This window comes from Myotis brandtii, unplaced genomic scaffold (genome assembly GCF_000412655.1).
Source record: "Myotis brandtii unplaced genomic scaffold, ASM41265v1 scaffold953, whole genome shotgun sequence".
In the NCBI taxonomy this organism is placed as follows: Eukaryota; Metazoa; Chordata; class Mammalia; order Chiroptera; family Vespertilionidae; genus Myotis; species Myotis brandtii.
Genome location: NW_005371933.1, coordinates 1,209,835 through 1,230,579, shown reverse-complemented (window position 1 = coordinate 1,230,579; position 20,745 = coordinate 1,209,835). Strand labels below are relative to the sequence as shown.

General features: G+C 46.6%; 1 protein-coding gene across 2 annotated transcripts in view; it reads right to left on the bottom strand.

Moving 5' to 3' along the window:
* Positions 1 to 1,513: 1,513 nt before the first annotated feature.
* The window catches only part of XDH (xanthine dehydrogenase), a 64,235-nt gene continuing 45,003 nt past the window's right edge, over positions 1,514 to 20,745 (bottom strand). For both annotated transcript variants that reach the window (XM_005886054.2, XM_005886053.2), the window contains exons 24-36: positions 20,345 to 20,431; positions 16,995 to 17,186; positions 16,675 to 16,820; positions 15,819 to 15,900; positions 15,193 to 15,288; positions 14,000 to 14,128; positions 13,102 to 13,176; positions 10,899 to 10,951; positions 8,606 to 8,720; positions 7,445 to 7,510; positions 5,945 to 6,133; positions 4,353 to 4,529; positions 1,514 to 2,796 (exon numbers count right to left, since the gene is read on the bottom strand). In XM_005886054.2, coding sequence (XP_005886116.1) covers positions 2,746 to 2,796; positions 4,353 to 4,529; positions 5,945 to 6,133; positions 7,445 to 7,510; positions 8,606 to 8,720; positions 10,899 to 10,951; positions 13,102 to 13,176; positions 14,000 to 14,128; positions 15,193 to 15,288; positions 15,819 to 15,900; positions 16,675 to 16,820; positions 16,995 to 17,186; positions 20,345 to 20,431 — 1,458 coding nt within the window. In that variant the 3' untranslated portion in view covers positions 1,514 to 2,745. The remainder of the gene's footprint in view (positions 2,797 to 4,352; positions 4,530 to 5,944; positions 6,134 to 7,444; positions 7,511 to 8,605; positions 8,721 to 10,898; positions 10,952 to 13,101; positions 13,177 to 13,999; positions 14,129 to 15,192; positions 15,289 to 15,818; positions 15,901 to 16,674; positions 16,821 to 16,994; positions 17,187 to 20,344; positions 20,432 to 20,745) is intronic.

Below are 20,745 nucleotides of genomic sequence, written 5' to 3'. Positions count from 1 at the left end.
GGGAACAAGTAGGCCCCCAGTTCAGGATAGAGACACAACAAAAGGGCAGGCCCCTGAGCCTGGGGGGCCCCGGGTGATGTCAACCTCTGCAGGTCCAGGAAGCGGCATGCCCCAAATAGCCTTATCCCAGCATCTAAAATAGGCAGCAAATGGAATGGTTTCCAGGCTCCCCTTCAGCAAAAGATAAAAATATAATGGGCTCAGGGATGTCCCGTCATAAATCAATCAGCTGGGACTATTTCTGTCCTTATCCCTTGCTGGGGTCCCTCCTATGACCTCCATCCATTCTGTCCTCTCGTCCTGGTCTCCCAGCCACCTTAGCTCTGAAGTAGGAGGCTGCTCACCCTCTGCCTTGGGACGGCGGTGCAGCAGCCTGGGCCCCCAGTGTGAGGATGTTACCCCCGCCTGCAGGTGCACAGATAGGCATTCAGGTGCCTCCACCAGCCTCTGTGAGCCTGCCCCGCATGAGTCCACCCTGACAGGCCGATCAAGTCCCATACACGCCAGGGTTCCGGGCCGCATGGCAGTCCGTGGGCTGGGGTGGTTTTCCAGGAGTAAACGTCCCTGAGGAAGCCCTCTGCCTGGCTGTGGGTAGGGCTTCTCCTTCATGTCATTACAGAGGTGAAAGGCCCACCTCTTAAGGGCACTGGGAGGAATAAAGGAGACTCCGTAAGTAAAGCACTATACTCAGCACCTGGCAAGTTGCCTACCCAGAAAATAAGACTGGCCCCGCAGCCCCCATTGTCAGGAGCCCAGACTTTCAGGACTGACCCATGTCCTCAGAGAGGTCCTTTGAGGAGATTTCTGCCCATCTGAAACCCTAAGTCAGCTGCAAATCCGGCTCTTGGAGAGACTTTTGAAGGCATGTGGTCTATTCTGAGAGACTAAGTCAGTTCCCTAGTAACTAACCGTACATGCAATGCTGTGGGGCCTGCACACTACATTCTCATATGCTGTCCTCCACCGCCCTCTGCAGGTTCCTGTGCGATACTGCAGGCACTGTTGGCTGCATCCTTGAGACCAAGGATCCTCACTTTGTAGACAGACTTGAGGCAGTTTACTGACCGAGACAGCAGGGCAAGGCCAGGTGTCTCAGGAAGACAGCACCTCAAGTCACAAAACACTTGCTCGTTTGGTTTTCATGACCCCTCTGCCTTGCCTCTGTTCTGAAGCTCTGAAGGGAATTCACAGTCATTGTTCAGCCCTTCCGGCTGCACAAATAGCAGCGGACACATCAAAGTCTGGGGTATGCCCTAGAATATTCCGGGAAATCATTTGAAACAGACAAATACTGGTTGCATTTCTAAAGCTCTTTAGTTTGAATCACACTGTCTAGAATACTCTGAGGAAGGGAAGTTTGTAGGAAAAGTGTGTGTGTGTGTGTGTGTGTGAGAGAGAGAGAGAGAGAGAGAGAGAGAGAGAGAGAATATTCCCCAGAAACGAAGGCTGGCTAAGATACGGCAGACACTAGCAGTTGGTGCGGTTATGACGATTACTAAGCATTTCTCATATGCCAGTCAGCTAACAGTCTCATTTTTTAGTGACATCAAGCTCCAGCCTCAACTGCGTGGTTCCACTATCTTTCCATGGCCAGAAACTTGAACCCTGTCTGGCAGAAGGTGGGTATTTTATACCATGAAGGCACATGACAATGTCACATCGTCCACCTAGTGCCACAGGGTGATGAAATCACCAGTGAGAGAAACCACAGGGATGTCTGCCTTTCTCTTGTTCTCTTTACCAGCCTTAGGTAGGGTCTTAGCAGAGTTCATTGCACCCATAGAAAGGGAGCCAAGTCGTTGGCACCTGCAGGTTCCTTATATCAGTGGTGTTTCCAGGTCACGTATTTAGAGACTGTTAGAGCTGGAGAAGACCTTGGAGATGATTCCAGTCCAGTCCTTTCATTTTGCAGTAAAATGAAGTGCAGAAAATGGAAGTGACATTCCAAGGTAAAGACAGAGACACAGCTGGGATGAGAACCCCAGCTCCTTGACTGCTTTTCTTCTGGCTGATCTTGATTTTTTTATATATATATAATTTCTAGGTGGAAAGTACTCTGGCTTCATGGGAAGATTTTTATAACTGATTTTTTTTTAATACACAAAGGGGAAGAGAAGAACTCACCACATAGTAGGCACTCAATAATTGGGTTTGTTGGTTTGGGTGTTATGGAGTAATCTTACTTTATGCAACTTAACAAAATTAGACCAAATTAACCTTGAATTTGTTTCATTCTTTATTCTCTCCGATGACCCAAAGGTGGTTAGAGGCTTGAATCTCACCACATTGTCCCATTAAAATTTTTTAGGTATGGATCTGAGGTGATAATATGATGTTCATTGGCTCGAAGGAAAGGCTGCCTGAGGAAGGCATGTGGATTTAAAGTAGCTTTCATTCAAGCTTCTGGAGGTTTGTGGGATTCCAGAAGGACAGACATTGTCAGCACCTGAGGTTATATAGTCTGTCCAATGAGTTGGGACATAGCATACACACTTCCTGAATCTATTTAATCATATACATGATTAAAACAGACCTGAAAGGACCCTTCATTGCCTAATAGCCACTTGGGCCTTGAGCCTAATAGGTCTGAATTTGCTTATCATTATGTTTAAAAATCACATTTTTTATCAGAATCTTCCAATGCATTCAGTGTTCTGCGTTGTCATCCTGCAGTTTTCATAGATTCGTGTTCTTCAGGGCATGTTCCACACTTCACATGAGAAGAGTCCCCTGGGGGCTTTCTCTTCAGACCCTCCGAGACCAGGGTTTATAGTTTCCTGGTACATCAGTGACACTCTAGAAAGGAACGACAGAGAACTCACTGCCAGGGTCTTCCCATAGCGCATGCCCCCCTCACCCTATGTACATGCCACCTCCCACCACTGCCAGCCACCATGCTAAGCCCAAACACCACTCTGCAGTCCCAGCTGTTGGAGATGCCCCCCGGCAGGACCCCTTAATTTCCTAGTCATTCATTTCTTTCTACTGAGCACTTTTCATGTGGCAGGCACTCTAGGAGGCTCTGAAGGTACAGGGATGACCAAATTCAGAAGTAGTCCCTTCTAGGAGACATTCTCAGTTCTTCAAAAGCATAGAACCAGCTGCTCGGTTAAGTCCCCTGCAGGGACTTTAAATTGCTGGTGTGTTTTAACACAGCAAAGGGGCTCATTAAGTCATGGAGTTGTGCATCAGATTGTTTACAAGGAGCTAACTTAGCAACCTGTGCAGTTTCTAGAGAGCCATGCAGCACTTCCCCTCTCGGGGAATGGGGTTTGGGGACCTGTCAGCACTGGGCCATGGTGGAAGGTACTGGGCTGTGCGAAGGTTGCTGCACAGCTGTGGGCATCCTCCCTGCCTGATAGCTCCCGCCCCACAGCTAACGCTATTGGCAGACCTGAAGGATGACCGGACTAGAGACGCATCCGCCTCCCTTCCTCTCAGTGCTGAGATCTGGGATGGCAGAGGTGCCTGCCCGAGTGGCTCTCCTGCCCCCTCCCCATCCCTGGAACACTTTGGCTCCATAAGTACCTACTTCACCTCTAAACCCCAAGGGCCTATCAAATTTCCCACCAAATAACCCAGGAATACAACTTGGGGATTGGGAAGAACCTGGTTCTGCTACCTCAACAGAGGCTGCCATTGCAAACTCAAAGCGCAGGCTGCTTCGGAGGGTCTAACAGTAGAAGACACTATCCTAGCCTAGCCTCTTGTTACTAGGCATTGTCCACTATGAGTACCACATAGGGCCTTCCCCAAATGATCCCAATGCCCATGGAATTCCTGTTCTATTCTGCTACAAACATCTCCAAGGTGGTAACCCACATAATGAGATCACGTGGCTTCGTGAAAGGCTGCAAAGTCTTCAAGGGCACCCGTGTGTCCCCAGTATCTGCATGGCACATGGTAATCACAGAACAACTGTGGGTCATCTGATTATTTAACTCGTTCTTCTTTTTCTCTCCATCTCCTTTGTACCTCACACAGTGTTTTTAACAAAGAAGGGTCTCGAAACACATGCTAGTGGTGGACACTAACAATTAGGCTCTTCGGGAGCTTTAGCTATCACCCTCATCTTCATGGAAAATAATGAAATCCATGGGTATATAGACTGCCCTCCTTTTTCTAGGGAGGTCCCGCTACAAGCTGCAGCTTTAATGGGAGTTATTGTTCTTTGCTTGCAAGTTCAAGGGCGTGCCTCAACCAGAGAGTGGAGGGTGGCCTTAACCGGTGTGTGGTTGTGTGGTTGAAAGAGAGCCTAATACCTCTGTCCCCTGGCAGAACTCGCCCCTGCAGCTCACGGGCCTGTGCCCTGGCCTCCCCCAGACTGAGTGGGTGCTCCAGAGCCATCATACCAGGGTGGTGAACTTGTCCACGCAGGCATTGCGGATCTTCTCCGGGGTGGCAGGGCTGTCTAGCTGGAAGAGCGCCTTTGTATTATTGTCTGCATGCTGAGCTCGGGCTGCACGGATGGCATCCTTGATGGCAAAGAAGACGGAGGCGGCCAGGAAGAGAGGCGGCTCCCCGACAGCCTAGGGGGGACAGAGTGAGAAACAGGAACTCAGGCCGAGAAGCCCCAGTCCCCACAGCAGGAGGGCCAGTGATGCTGGAACACCAGCTGCCAGCACTGACAGGCCTCAATCAATCAGGGGCCCAGAACAGTGACTCTAGTAAATGACTCGACCTTGTCAGCGTATTTCTTTGAATTTTTACTGTGTGATTCCTTGATGACACCATGCAAATATAATGTACCATGAAATGTAATATTAAATAGTCACAGTGTATAAACAAACAAAATCTGGCATGAATGTTTAACTCTTTCCTTTCGGTGATGAGCCTAGCGAAATAATCTACCTGCAACTCCGACCCCAACATGTACTGGCATCATAATTATATGCACAGCATCTACAGGAATATAGGCACCATGACAAACATGAATTAAAACACTTTCTAGCAGAGGTGGTTTTGTCCCCCAAAGCACAGATCAGAGACTGTGTATCAGAATTACTAGGGACACTTGTTAAAAATGCATGTTCCAGGGCCCGAGCCCAGATCTACAGAATCAAAATTTCTAGGGGTGGGTCACCCAGAACTGCTTTTTAAAAATATTTTTTGATTCCAGAGAGGAAGAAAGAGGGAGAGAGAAATAGAATTATGAATGATGAGATACATTGATCATCTGCCTCCTGCACACCCCACACTGGGGATCAAGCCCACAACCCCAGGCATGTGCCCTGACCAGGAATCTAACTGTGACCTCCTGGATCATAGGTCAGTGCTCAGCCACTGAGCCACACCAGCTAGGCCAGAACTGCATTTTTATCATGAGCCAGTGGCAGGGGTTGCAAAGTGTCTCAGATGCTCCCATGATGATGTAGCCATGAGATGAGCAAATGGGTGGGTTTCATTGCTTTCAAATGATCAACTGTCTTCCTTAGACCTAGGACTAGATCAATCAGCTTGATGGATTTTCAACCATTTTTCCATACGTATTGGGGACAGGGAAGAAACAGGATGGTTATCATCCTTCAGGTATGCTGATCAAGTCTTAAGGTCAGGGGCAGCCCCTGAAGGAGGTGATGGGGTGCACAGAGGCACTGCCCCATCTTCAGTGAATGTGCTGGTTCTTCTAGGAGACAGTGTTACTGGATCTGTGAGATCGTGTCTAGGGCCAAACCTCAAGGATGGACACCTGAAACGGGGGTGTAGGTCAGGGTTTGGCCTATAGGATTGGGTTAAGGAACTCCTTGCTACATGGAGGAGCTATCATGTTCAATCCAGTTCCCTGGTTCTCAGGCAGGACTGCCCGCCTCTCCATCGCCAAAGCCGGTGTCAAGCCCTCTTCTCAGATGAGCCACCTGCAGACCCACATGGGGGTGGAGGGGCCTGTCACCACCCGGGGCCTCCCACAGTGCAGACAGGAAGGCAGCCCACAGGGAGCCAGTACCTTGGATGCGTAGATGGCCTTCTTGTTGGGACTGTCACGGAGCAGGGACACCCTGAACTCAGTGGGGATGTTGCCAAACGCCGGGATCTTGTAGGTGCTGGGGCCGCGGGTGAGCAGGTTGCCCTCGGGCGAGTAGTGCAGCTCCTCCAGTGTGAAGAGGCCCAGACCCTGGACAAATGCGCCTTCCACCTGCAGGGCAGACGGACACCGTGGACACACTGCCTCCCCATCCCCCAGGGACAGGTACTGCTTCCACCACGGGCACCAGGCCACCCAGAGCGGGGCCTGGAGCGAAGCTGGAAACAGCCCTGCCCTGCTGACCTGGCCCCTCACCACCCGGGACAACCTCTCCAGGCCGTCGCCAGGCATTGGCACTGAAGGTCAGTTTTAGAACTCGTCGGCGATTCCGGAGGCCCATGCGGTGGTAGCATAATTTCCCATTAAAACCTGCCGCAGGGCAGTGCACATGTTCCTCCCGTGTCACCACTGGGGAGACGGTCACTCCGCACTGAGGCAAGAGCTCACAGGCTAATGGGTGCCGAGTGCCCCTCAGGGGCCCGCGCTCCTTCTGTGGGACCCTGCACTTCTGAGCAGCCCCAGGAGAGAGGAGAAGCTTTCTGATAGTAAATTGCAGGCTTTCTGAACCCCCAGCCCTGCCTGCCCTCTGGGAAAAGGCGTGCCTCTGCGCTAGCTTATAGGTCTGTTTGGGGGCACCTGCCTCGCTCTCACAATCGGATAGGTGGTGCCATGTAGCCAAACAAGAGTGTTTAGGGGAGACCAGGTGCTAATCATCTTTGTGTCTGCGGTGCCCAGCTCAGCGCCTGTGCACGGCTGTTCAATGAATGCAAGAACTGATTGGATGAGTGATGACATTTCTGTATACTCAGTAATTGTCCATTCTAGAGAGATATCCATCACGTTTTCTACCAGGTGCTCAGTACTTCCCTCCTTCAGTCTCCTCCTGTTCCACCTGCTCTGTCTAATACTCTTGTATTTTCTAAAAGTGCTTTTCCTTGGTCAGCCCTTTCCCCCTCTTGCTCAAACCCAGGCTTCGGCCATTGTTGTCCTGGGTGGGAGAGAAAGGAGGAGGGGAAAGCTTGCTGACCTCAGACTTCACTGCCTGCACATTGATTCCAAACTCCATCTCCGTTTAACTGTGCTCCCTCTCAAACTGTGCGTTTGTGCGTGTGACTGTGTGTGCATGTGTGCGCAGGCCTGTGTGTGTGCATGCATCTGCATGCCCAGTGTTTTCCCCATTCATCTTGTTCTCCGAGGCGTGAGAGCCCTTTCTAGATCAATCCACTAATTTGCCTTCTGCCTCAAAAGTTGGTTGGTCTCTCATCCATCTAAGCATCACTCTGCGGAAGACCCTCTTGGTAACATGTTCAGACCCACATAAAAACGACATTGGACAAGATGCTGCGGCTGGTGGCCCCGGGAAGGGGATGGGGCACATCAGTAGCCGAGTCCATCACCACCCAGGTTCCCTGTGAGCCTTACCTGCCCAATGTCGATAGCAGGGTTCAGACTGGAGCCAACATCCATGACGATGTCTGTGCGAAGATTCTACGGTGGACAGGGAAGTAAAAGCAGCATGAGAAGAAGGGGAAGTGTGGAATGATAGGTGGGTCTCGGTAACCCTAGACCAGTGATGGTGAACCTATGACACGCGTGTCAGAGGTGACACGCGAACTCATTTCTTGGTTGATTTTTCTTTGTTCAATGGCATTTAAATGAGAACCACTGTCTAAGGCAGTGATGGCGAACCTATGACACGCTTGTCAGAGGTGACACGCGAACTCATTTTTTTTGGTTGATTTTTCTTTGTTAAATGGCATTTAAATATATAAAATAAATATCAAAAATATAAGTCTTTGTTTTACTATGGTTGCAAATATCAAAAAATTTCTATATGTGACACGGCACCAGAGTTAAGTTAGGGTTTTTCAAAATGCTGACACGCCGAGCTCAAAAGGTTCGCCATCACTGCCCTAGACTATGAAGTGCCAACCCGGATGGTACTTCCGCAAGCGGAGTGCTCTGGGCATGCTCAGGCAGTCCCCAGTCTCCACTGCCACCATCACTGCTGAAGTTTGAGTTCTTAGAGCAGCTGGGGAAGGGGTGGGAGTGACCAGGGTCTCAGTAATCCAAAATAACTACACACACACCCATGTGTGAGTGGGAGGGACAGGCTTGCAGTCCCTGGGGCTTTGAACCTGAGTCTGGGAAGCTCATGTAAGGACGGAGTCAACACACTACATTCCATGGGCTGAATTCAGCCCGTCCCCTGTCTTTGTACAGCCTGTGAGCTATTAATGGTTTTTACATCATTAAATAACAGACAGAAATAAAAAGAATATGTGGTGACGTGAACACTGTGTGAAATCCACATTCAGTGTGTGTCAGTAACGCTTTAGGGGCACACAGCCACACTCATTTTTTTCCATAGGTCTTGGCTGTTTCGTGCTGCAAAGATAGCGTTGAGGCAGTGTCTTCGTGGCCCCAAAAGCCTAAAGTTTTTACTCTCTGGTCCTTTAAAGGGAGTTTCCCAAGCCGTAATATAAGGCATTATTTTCCCAACCAGAGTTTGTCTTTGGTATTATAATTGAGTTGTTTCTCTTCTTTCCCCCCCTTAGTACTGAAGTTTTGCAAACATCTTACCTTATGGTCCCCTGTTAAGCAGTCAATTTCCACTTCCGAGCAAGCCACCCCATAGGTGAAGTAGTGGAAGGGTTTCCCTGAGTTGGTCTCAAAGCTGTAGCCAACGTTGGGTGTTCTGGGGGAGAAAAGAGAAGATACTTCATGTGTATTAAAATGAATATGCCCCCCCCCAAAAAAAAACACACACAAATGGCTTTTCCCACAAAATTTTTAGACCCAAAGGCTTTATTTTTTTCATTCAGCTGTTCTTCCCAGTAGCCCATGTGCTTTGGACATTTTAACCTGTGAATGAAACCCAGGAATTCCAGAGCACTGATTTGTTTTGCCAATGACCCTCGGGTGAATCATTCCGTACAGCTGAGCGGTGTTTAGAGTCAGCGTGCTGGCCTCTACGTGGTGGAAACTGACAGAGTTCTCCCAGCTCACGAAGGACGTGAAAGTCACACCCCAGAGGATCTATGAGCTAGAATTCAAGATCTCAGAACCGAAGGCTCCTGTGCTGGCTCCTGGGCTGTTCCCACAGGCTCACCTGCCCTTCTTCCTCAAGGTGGAAATTAACAAGATCAGTATCTCAGGCCAGCCTGGGTGCACTTTTAAGTAGCCTCTTGCCTGTGTTACTCTTCTTCTATTGGTCCCTTCTAAATTTCAACAAATGATTTGAGGAAAGTGTTATTAATAAAAGCAGATGGCCTCTTACATTTTTTCTTCTTCAATCCTATCTTCTATAATTCTAATTTTGAGTGAGTCCCATATATGTGTGTGTGTGCATTACACAGAAATTATGTGAGCTAATGTGAATTCTAATTTTGAGTGAGTCCCATATATGTGTGTGTGTACATGTGTGTGTATATTCTCACACTAGAGTTTATAGTAGTATCTATGGTATTCTATACATTACACAGAAATTATGTGAGCTAATGTGGCCAGAATCTGCATGAGAAGAACACCAATGCAGGGTTGAGGGAGAAGGCTTCTCCCAGGGGAAACCACCACTGTCTTTGACCTCTGGCTTCCCCACCTTCATCTGGGTGTTTCTGTATATAACCCCAGTTTATCAACTCCAAAAATGGAATGTGAATTTGTGAGAAAACCTGCACTAGCTTATGTTTGTGTACGCCAAATGTTATATAACCCAGGGAGCACTGACAAAACATTACTTTGCCTACAAAATAAAAATATATATTTACAAAAAAAGACCTTTTGAAGTAAACATTGAACTGTTTGCCAAATCTATTGATCTATGAAAGAAAAGGTCCTCGTTAAACTTCCCAGAGAAAGCTAAAACGTTGTGGCTGACAAGTCGATATGATCCTGTCTTTTTACAGCTTCTAAATCAGATGGGCCGGGTCTCTAATTCTTCATGCAGCTACTGAATTTTAAAGTTACACAAGGTACATGCTCTTTTCTAAATCTCACTTTAAGTTCTGTTGAATTTCACATCTTGTAACAAGACCGTATGCTCTAAATCTTCCCCTCATTCTCTTTTTTATGTTTTTGTTGATTTTTTAGAGAGGGAGGGAGGGAGAGAAATAGAGAGATGGAAACATTGATGAGAAACATCAATCTGCTGCCTCCTGCATGCCCCCTACTGGGTATTTAGTCCGCAACCTGGGCATGTATCCTGACCAGGAATCAAACTGGTGACTTCTTGGTTCATGGGTTGATGCTCAACCACTGAACCACACTGGCCAGGCTTCCTCTCATTCTTTTGAAGTAAAGTCTCCATAAAGAAATCCAATGCATGATAAAAGGAAGGAAGGAAGGAAGGAAGGAAGGAAGGAAGGAAGGAAGGAAGGAAGGAAGGAAGGAAGGAAGGAAAAAAGAAAAGATAAGAAAAGAAAAGAAAAGAAAAACAAAAGAAAAACAAAAGAAATCTAATGAATAGTACAAAGTAGCATGTGTAGGTAACTCAGAACATAGGACGCCCTGGTTGTCACAGGGGAGTGCTGACAGAGGAGTGGTTGGTAACTGTCCCATTCTGTCATAAATGAGGTTACAGGTTCAGAGGGAACCACTGATTTCCCCAAGGGCAATAGTCCACTAAGACCAGAACTAGAATGGGGGTCCCTGATATGGCAGCTCATGCTTTTGCCTCCTGGGCACGTAGCTTGGTAACCCCACGTATTTTAGAGCATCTTTACGTTGAAATGAGTGGAAGTACGCTGAAGAGGTCAGAGTTTTGGTGGAACTGTTCTCTCCTGACCACAGGCTGATAGAATTCAGGATTAGGAAGGACCTGAGAGGCCAGAATGACAGCACGTTGTGAGATGGGTGAGATCACCACCGTACATACTTGTAAAACCCAGTAGCAGACAAGCTCACTGCATCCTGGTAGGCAGCCGTGACCTGAGGAGAAGAAATGGCCATCAGGAAGGGGTAAGCATGGTTTCCAGTAACCATGACCCAGGACTAAGCCTTTGTATGCTCATCCTCCTCATCTGGAAGTTGATCAACCCTTGACTGGTGACTCTCACTTCCACACCTCACCTCACACCCTCACCACCACCCCCTGCATCAGGTCCTTGACATCAAAGCCTGGAGCACTACAATGGTCTCCTAACTGGTCTTCCTGCCTCAAGTCGCCTCCCCCTACTGCTGTGTAACCCAGCCCAGCCGAGTGATCATCTTAACATACTGCACTGCCCATGTCACTCTCCTTCTCTAGAGCTTTCAATGACTCCCCATTGCCTAGAGAGCAAATACCTGATGTTAAGGGCTCCAGTCTTCTCTGGTGTAGCACACACACCATTGCCACTCTTCCATTGCCTCGGTCTTTACAACAGCAACTCTCTACGTTGTTTATTTGATGCCTGTGTTCGTGTTGGTACTTTCCTATTAATAAAGCTATCCATCTATCTATCCACCCACCCTATCTCCTAAACTACATACATTCTCTAGGGCAGTGGTTCTCAACCTTCCTAATGCCGCGACCCTTTAATACAGTTCCTCATGTGGTGGTGACCCCCAATTTCATTGTTACAAATTGAACATAATTAAAGCATAGTGATGAATCACAAAAACAATATGTAATTACAAATGTGTTTTCCGATGGTCTTAGGCGACCCCTGTGAAAGGGTCGCGACCCACAGGTTGAGAACCGCTGCTCTAGGGTATCCCTAGCACTGGCACAGCACTAAGATTTAATTTATTGTTGCTACAGTTTGCATCATGATTATTGTCAGTAATAAAGCTCTTTACTATGTACCAGATGCTATTGAATAATTTGCACACATCATCTGACTTAATATGCAGCACAACCCTGTAGAATCAGTATTCTTATTATCTTCATTTTATAGATGAGAAAACAGAGGTTTAGAAAAGTTTCTTTAAGATCCTTACCATATGTATATGGAATCAAATATATGCATATATAGTGGTAGTGGTAGTAATGGCTTATTTTCAATACAGTACAGACTCAGTAGGAGATTTGGTGCCTATCATTCCTGATCATGTCTTTTTGATTGTGGCCTTTTTTGAGGTTATCTGCTTATAAAGAACACTGGACTATACAGCTCATGGTTGAGGACAAAGCTCAGGTCAACAAATTGTAAAGGCTGTTGTTGAAAACGTCAACATCACCTTCCAAATCTACACTAAAACCTAAACTACCCAAATCAACCTCCCTCCGTGAGGTATTTATGTGTGTGGTGTTATGAGTATGGGAAGGGAAGGAGAGGTTTGGGAGGCTGAGTAAGATGAGAAACATCCATCAGCTGCCTCCTGCATGCCCCCAAAAGAGTTCATTTTTTGAACCTATTGTACTATCTGAGCTGGTTCATGTGCAGTCACATATTATGTGTCATTGCTGTGCCCAGTTCTCCCATTCTGATACAGGGAATGGTGAAGCAGGGCCACCATTAATAGTTCTGCATCTTGGAGAAGCTAAAGTCTCCCACCTGAGAGCCTTCCTGCAGCTTCCCTCCCAGGGTTTCTCACATGCAGGCCTCCCAACCAGAAATCAGAGAATCGGGTTCATTCTTATTAGGAGTGCTTGCTGTGTGACTCCCTAAACCACAGGAATGATATAACCCTTGTACAATGTCTTCCTCCCGCTTCCTCACAGATGGAATCTCAGTGGACCCGGACTCAAAAGCTGGGTAAGGGGAGAGGCTGGTAGGGGCAGACCTCTGAGAAAAGGAGTTTGAAGAAAACCCAGCTGATCAAGCCTGTGGACGAATGAGGTGTGGGACTAGGCTGAGGGAAGAATTCACAGTGAGGTGTGTTTGCTGAGCCTCTCTTCTGGGGCTCAGGGTAGCCAAACCCCTAATTCCCACAGAGCTATCAAAATCCTGGATCAAACATTTTTCTCAGTGACTTCCCTCAACTGTGAACACCACTGAGAAATGGGGTCCAGCAAGAGTGAGCATCTACTTGTCCTGTGAAAGCATGCAGACTCCCTCAACTTCTCCCCGCTGTGTGACTAGATCAACACCTCCTATTCCTGATCTTCATTTCACTCTCATTTGCAAAAGTGACTTGGAGAAGCTCAGACTTACCCAGTCTTCCCAGGAGCCACTGGGGTTCTTTCTCTTGAAGGGCTCCAGCCTCTTCAGGATGGTCTGACAAGCTTCCTAAAGAACACATCCACCACACACCAGACCCGTCAGCCCTCTGCATGCCCCAGCACAGGGAAAACCTGAGAGCCTCCACCGAGCCACCTCCCAGGGATGCTGTGCCCAGGGCGCCATTCAAACAGTCTTGTCACCCTCTAAGACAGCAGTCACCAACCGGTGGTTCGTGGACCACTGGTGGCCCATGAGGTCCGAAAGGTTGGCGACCGATGGTTTAAGAAAACCTTTGGAGCAGCAGTCACCAAACAGTGGTCCGTGGACCACTAGTGGTCTGTGAGGTCCAAAAGGTTGGTGACCACTGCTCTAAGACATCACCGAGGCTAGGGGGGAAACCACTACTAGACCCTTCCCAAGGGATCACCACTGTCCTGTGCTTGGAGAGCACTTCCTAAGCCAGTTCTCACACTGACAACAGGTAAAATGCTTGAGGGCTCTCTAAGGAGGTACTGTCTCACATTTGTTTGATGATATCCTCCACCTGGGAGAGAAAGCAGGTAGGTCTGACCTGGCCCACCCCATTTCAATCTCAGCCCATTGTCCAGTGGCCAGTTCTCACACCAAGAGTATGTCTCCCCAGAATCCCCTGTATTTCTCCAACTCTCTTCCCCCTCCTCCCCTCATCCTTCCTGACTCTGATGGACATGATAGTGGTTCTCTCTTTTAGCTCAGCATTTGGAGGAGCAGGGTTCTGCTCAGTAAAAGAGCCCAAGGCATGGTCACAGCCAAGAGCCTGCAAGGACCACTCCAGCTCCCATCCCAGGGACTCCCTGGGCCCAAAGCCCTGGTCTGGCCCTCCGCTCCGCTGGTTCCTGAGGCTCCTTACATAGACAGCCTGTCCATTGATGTCAGTGCTGACAGAGGCGGCCGTGGGAGAGGTGTTGGGCACTGTACTAGTGCTCGTCTCGCTGATGTAAATCTTAGAGGTGGGGATTTTCAGAGCTTTGCCGGCCACCTGCGAAGAAAGACGACATACATATGATAGAGAAGATTCTTTAAGAATGTTCCTTTAGGGAAGGGGAGAGCATGGGACTTGGCTGCCTTTCCCCCAAGACAGGATTTAGGTTCACAGGTACAGGCAAGGAGACAGTTTTGTAAACTATAATTCTACTGAGGCTGGAATGTTCCCATGTCTGCTTGAACTTGAAGCAGCACTTTATGGAATGGTTTGGGTGGAGAAAAATTTTTTAAACCTCATGGTGATTAAAGTGCCTTTTAACAAAGTGGTAGTTACAATATAGTCCCGGGGATGTAAATTACAGCATAGGCAATATAGCCAATAATATTGTAATAACTATGTATGGTGCCAGGTGGGTACTAGAAAAATCAGAGGGAACACGTTGTAAAGTATATGATTGTCTAACCCAGTGATTCCCAAAGTGGGCGCTACCGCCCCCGGGTGGGCGCTGCAGCGATCGGGGGGGGGGGGGCGGGGATGGCCCCAGGGGCATTTGGGGGGGATGAGAAACTGCTATTAAAATTTAAAAAAAATTAATTTCCAGGGGCTGAGTAATATTTTTTCTGGAAAGGGGGCGGTAGGCCAAATAAGTTTGGGAACCACTGGTCTAACCACTGTACTGTACACCTGAAACTATTACAAAATAACATTGAATGTAAAGTGCAATTGAAAAATAAAATTTTTGTAAAGTGCCATTTAAAGCTAACCCTTATTTTAAAAAATCCCATTTGGCCAGTCCCCAGGAGCCAAGCAGGTGTGCTCACTCTCATCCAACTCCACTGTGAGGCGGCTCACTTGTGCGGAACTAGCTACCTTTATATACACAACACCCACCTTACACATAGTCGCAGAACCCTAGAGTGTTGGTGACGGAAGTGACCTCAGACAACACAAGGCCAACCCCTTGGCACAAATGAGGAAACCCTTGCTCAAGGTCACATTTAAATGGGCAGCAGAGCCAGGGCCAGAGTCTAGGCCTGATTCTGCTCCTGGGATATCCCATCCCTCAGTTTCTCCCAGCATCTCCCCTACACAGATACCACAGTCCGCAGGCTGCTCACCTGTACCATCTTGGTGTGGAGACCCTGGCCCATCTCAGTGCCCCCATGGGTCAGCAGCACGGAGCCATCTGTGTACACATGAATCAGGGCTCCTGCCTGAGGGGAGAGAAGAATGCCAGCCACAAAGGTAGTCAATTCTAGTTCAGCTTAAGACTTGAGACAAAAGGTACTGCAGCCCAGGGAAAAGAGAACCAGCAGCAACATTTTGGATATAAACTCCCGACAAAAATTAAAGCAGTATAAATCTCATGGTTTAATTAGGCAACCCTTCAGCACTTTGCAAAAATTTTTTAGCTCTCTCTCGCTCTCTCTGCCTCCCATCCTCAGAGGGAGGGAGGTTAAATATCTTTGTCCTCCCTCTATAAATGAAGAAATAAGATCAGAAGCCGAGTAACTGTCCATGGTCCTGCAATCAGGAAGGGTGAGAACTAGAATTTGACCCCAGGTCTCTGAGTCTCAGGCTGTCCTGTGGCATACTGTACAAATAAAGGATATGCAAATTCATTTACACAGCAAAGAGCTCCTTAGCCAGTTCTGTTAACAGGGCCAGTTGGCTTTCCCTTGCAAAGAGGGGGAAATGGGGCCCCAGTCTCCTGGAAATGGACAGAATTATATAAAGCAATTACCTGATTCAGAAAAGGAGTAAGGAAGGATATTCCAAACTTGGTAGGAATTATGCACAGTCCTCTCTTTTTCCAACAATTCTCCCTGGAGGAAAAGGAACATTCTCATAGTATCTTCTCTATCCTATTTTCGTCTGGTTGAACAAGTTTTCTGGCAATAATTTAAAATTGATATTAGGCATCCTCAGAGCTGCCCAAAGAGTCAGTGTGATATCTGCATTGTGTGGACAGAATGGGAAAGGCAGGGATTTGGGTTCTGGGTCCTTCAGTGCAACCGGAGCAGGGCCCACCCCTGAGCATCTGACTTGAAAGAATCATCACTCTTCTTCCCCAAGTGGAATTCAGATTGGGTCAGACTGTCCTGGTGACCTTGGACTGTGCTCATCCCAGGGAAGGACTGGGGCTCACTGATGATAATGATAGCACCTCCTCTGTGCTTTATATTTGGTTTTCCCAATAATTTAGCGAAGAAGACAGAGCCAGCAGAATTACCCCCTTTGTATATGATGAAACTGAGGCCCAAGGAGGTGGGGTGACTGCCACGGTGACATTTATAGATTAGTGTTAGAGGCAGGTGCATAACTCTGGCATTCTCAGTCCTGGGTTGGTGTCTATAGAATGTGGTATGACCAGGAAGTAGACAAAGATGAAAAAATACCACACTGAGGGGTTATGACATCGAATGCAGGCTGAGCCCACCTGCCTTGGGCTAAGATCATTTCACAATCTTAAAGGGATGCCTATGAACGAGTTGGCAAATACAGCAACCTCATAAGTTATTCATTAAACTATTAGCTTTGTATTCTGAGTTCAGCAAAAAGGCCGTAGAATATAAAACGCCGCCCCTCCCAGCGCTTACTTGTTGAACTTGTCAACCTCACTCTTCCGAGCGTGATACTGAGAGCTTGCCAGACATTCATCCCAGCACCTGGGCAAGGTGAACCCCTCAAGCTTCTGGTCGAAGAATGTCAGGTCCCCTTCTTTGTACATGTTCTTCCTCCGCACCTTCCCAAGGAGAGAGACACTGAGGCCTTGTTGGCGTGAGATGAGGGCAAATCCTACAGTTAAGCTTCCGGCCCCTCTCATCAGCCCCTGCCTGTCCTCTGTCCCCAGGGGAGATACCCAAAACACAAAGTAGGCTAGCCCACTTTGACCTGTGCCACCAAATTCCCAGCTTACTTCCTCAGCAGGCAGCCCACAGGTCACTGCAACTTCACTCATCCAGTGCTCGGCAATGAGCATCCCCTGGGGCCCCCCGAAACCCCGGAAGGCCGTGTTGGAGGACAGGTTGGTCTTGCATAGCCGCCCAGTGCCCCGGATGTTGGGGATTTTGTAGCAGTTGTCCATATGGAGTAGAGTTCGCTCCATTACCTAAAGCAGAGGGAGCCAAAATGGGAGAGAACAACTTTTTTAGTTTTTATATTTGCATGGCAAAAAGTTTTATTGGACAGCATTGTTACAGACAAATAAAAATGAGCAATCTGGGTCTGCATGTTTCAAAATATATAATCTCAAAAATGTAAGGTTGATAGGAAAAAGGAAGCAAGTTGCAGGAGGACAACTAGAGTATCCTCCCATTTAAATAGGTTGAAAGGATTGGATTATAGTTGTCTTCAGGAAGGGAAGTGTGTGGTGAGAGATGAAGTGGCTGGGGGGCTTCTCATATATGTCCTTTGCATCTTTTAAATTTCAAACCATGCAATTGTATCATCTAGTTAAATATATTAAGAGAAGTCTCCTGGACCCCAACCAATTCAAGAAAAAGGCCCAATGTATATACAGTCTATTTGGACTTTGGCAAAACCATATTTATTAGTTATTTATTGAAATCTTCTCATTAGGTTATCTAAAAAAAAGTAATCCTATGTTTCTTCTCTGTGATATTCTTTATCAGCTATTTAATTAACATCCATATTTCTAAGCATGTGCTTATATTGCCACCCCTAACTTTTCCAGTTGTAGACTTTTGAGGATTTAATTTCCACCAAACCCACTTCCCCTGAATGCACACCTACTTCCTGTCCCCTGTCCTTCCCATATAGTTATATTTCTATCTGATCAACAGTCAGTTTAATGCTATGATTACTTCTCTTGCTTGATAACATTTCCCCCTGGAGTTTATAATTTTTGTCTTTATTTTTCCACTTGCTTAGTTCTCTGGGCATTTATTACTAAGTCAACTTAAAAATGTATGCTCATCAGTTTGGGGAAACTGCTTGAATTGCTTCTTGAGAGTTTACTTCTCTCTTTTTTCCATTCTTCCCTTTTGAATTTCTACTATATAGATCTTCTGGACTGGCTCTCAAATTTTTTTGTATTTTCTCTCCTTTTATTTGCACATTATTTTCTCTTTTGGGGGCAGACCTCCTCCATGTTCTTTCAAAACTTCTGCTTCCACGGTTATGATTCACAGGAGTTCATTTTTATTCTCTGGCTGGTCCATTTTTATAGCATATTGTTCTTTCCTTAAGGTGTAATAACTCATCTCTCTGAAGCCATAAATGGTAGCTTTTATTTGTTTCATTTGGGTGTGGGTTTTATTAGTTTGATTATATATATATATAATCGGGCACAGAGAGGAAGGAAGAGGGAGAGATCAATAATGAGAGAAAATCACTGATCACCTGTCTCCTGCACGCCCGCACTGGGGATCAAGCCCTGACCTGGAATCGAACAATGACCTCCTGGCTCATAGGCAGATGCTCAACCATTGAGCCACGCCAGCTGGGCTGTTTCATTTGGGTTTTAGCTTACTTCCTCACACAGTTTCTCTTTCCCACAGGTTGCTTTTTGTGTCTAATTATTTCAGTCCTAGTCATCCTAAACAATTTTTGTATGTCTCAATTCCCTCTTTGCTTTTCCTTTGCATGCTATCAACTTACACTTTTATTTTCTCTTGTCTGTTATTATCTGTCTCCCTCACCATGCCGGGAACTTCCTGAGGGCAGAAACAATGCTATATGCTTTTTCATGTTGCCACCCTAGGCACTTGATAAATATTTGCTGGATTGAATTTAAAAGCTTGTAAAATCTTTGGGGACAAGTACTACATCTTTTTCAATCTGATTTTTCTACAACACCAAGAAGCCAGTGTTGTGAACTGTAAGAACACTAAAAATATTTTCTTTTTTGAACAATTTTTACAGCAGAGCTGAAGTGTGAAGTTTCCTAATTGAGCCGATTAGAGAGCTCCTAGCAGGGAGGGGTTGGGGAGGCGGATAGTGAAAAACTTCTGCTTTTCCTGAAATGTTTGACTTTTTCTTTTTTTACAATATATTTTTATTGATTTCAGAGAGGAAGGGTGAGAGAGATAGAAACATCTATGCTGAGAGAGAATCATTGATTGACTGCCTCCTGCATACCCCCTACTGGGGATCGAGCCCAAACCCAGGCATGTGCCCTTGACCTGAATCGAACCCGGGACCCTTCAGTCTACAGGCCAATGCTCTATCCATTGAGCCAAACCAGCTAGAGATGACTTTTTCTTTACAACAAGAATCTATGCACATGTAACTAGTATGGTTATAAAATTAAGGTTTTTTTAAAAAAAAATTTTAAAAGGAGTACCACCAAGATAACTTAATTTTCAAGGTTGACAAAAATATGTCTATACAAGACTCTTAGGAGAATGTTCAAAGCAGCATTAGCCACAAAAGCTAAAAACTGGAAATAACCAAATGTTCAACAAGTAGTTAATAGAAAACCAAATATGGTCTATATCAAGAAATATTATTTATCAATAAAAATGAATGGAGGAACGACGCATGCTATAACATGGATGAACTCAAAAACATTATTCTGAGAGAAAAAAGCCAGATACAAAATCATACATAGTGCATGATTCCAGTTATTTGAAAAGGAAAATCTACAAAGACTGAAAGTGGATTAGTGGACGTCTGGTCCTGGGCATGGGAACAAGAGTAACTGCAAATGGGCACAAGAGGTCATTTGGAGGAGATCGAAATGTTCAGAACCTGGATGGTGATGATGGTGCATGACTTTAAAACCATGAAATTATATCATTCAAATGGGTGAACTTTATGGTATGTAAACTATATTTCCATAAATTGTTTTTTAAAAAGTAACTCAACTCCTTATTTAAAATTCAAATATCACAGAAATGTGCAGTGTAGAAAATGACAGTGTGTGTCCCCCCCGCCCCCTTAACCCATCCAATCACTGTTTGGTGTATCTCCTTCAGACTTTTCCATGCATATCGCTAGACATACATGCACACACACACAATGTCACCATATTATATATGAAGTTTGTAACTAACTTTGCTTGCTTGTTAAAATATCTTGCACAAGAAGGATGAGTTTCCAATCAGAGAAGAAAGATGCTCATCTTTGTGCTTTAGAGATTAACCAAGGATGGGGAATCTTTGAAGGCAGGGACCAGTTGGGAAGCTATTGCAACATAACAGGCAAGAATGGAGGAGGTGTGTACCTAGCTGTATGAATAGGTTGGCGGGGGGCACGCACTTAAGCTCCCAGTCACCCCGACGTGCAGGAAGAGGCCCTACTTACACCCCTAGAGAGATCCAGGGAGTTCCCGGCATTGCTGTAGTGCTCCACCTCCAGGGCGACAATCCTCCCCGTCTTCATGAAGCCAACCTGATGAGAAAGAGAGTGGTTTCCCAACAGTCCCCTTGCTCTGTCTATCTCTACCTCTCCCCTCCCACCTACGCTGCCTGGGGGAAACAGAAAGAGCAAGACACCACACCATGAAAAAAGGTGAACATAAGACATCATCAGAACCAGAAGAAAGGAACTAACATCTCCCCAGGGATGTACCCTGGGCTCAACCCTGGAACACCTTCTCCCCACACTAGTCCTCCTTTCTACCTACTCCTGCCTTCTGGTTCTACCCCTGTCTATCTCCACCTCTCCCCTCCCACTTTTGCTACCTGGAAAAATATAGAAAATAT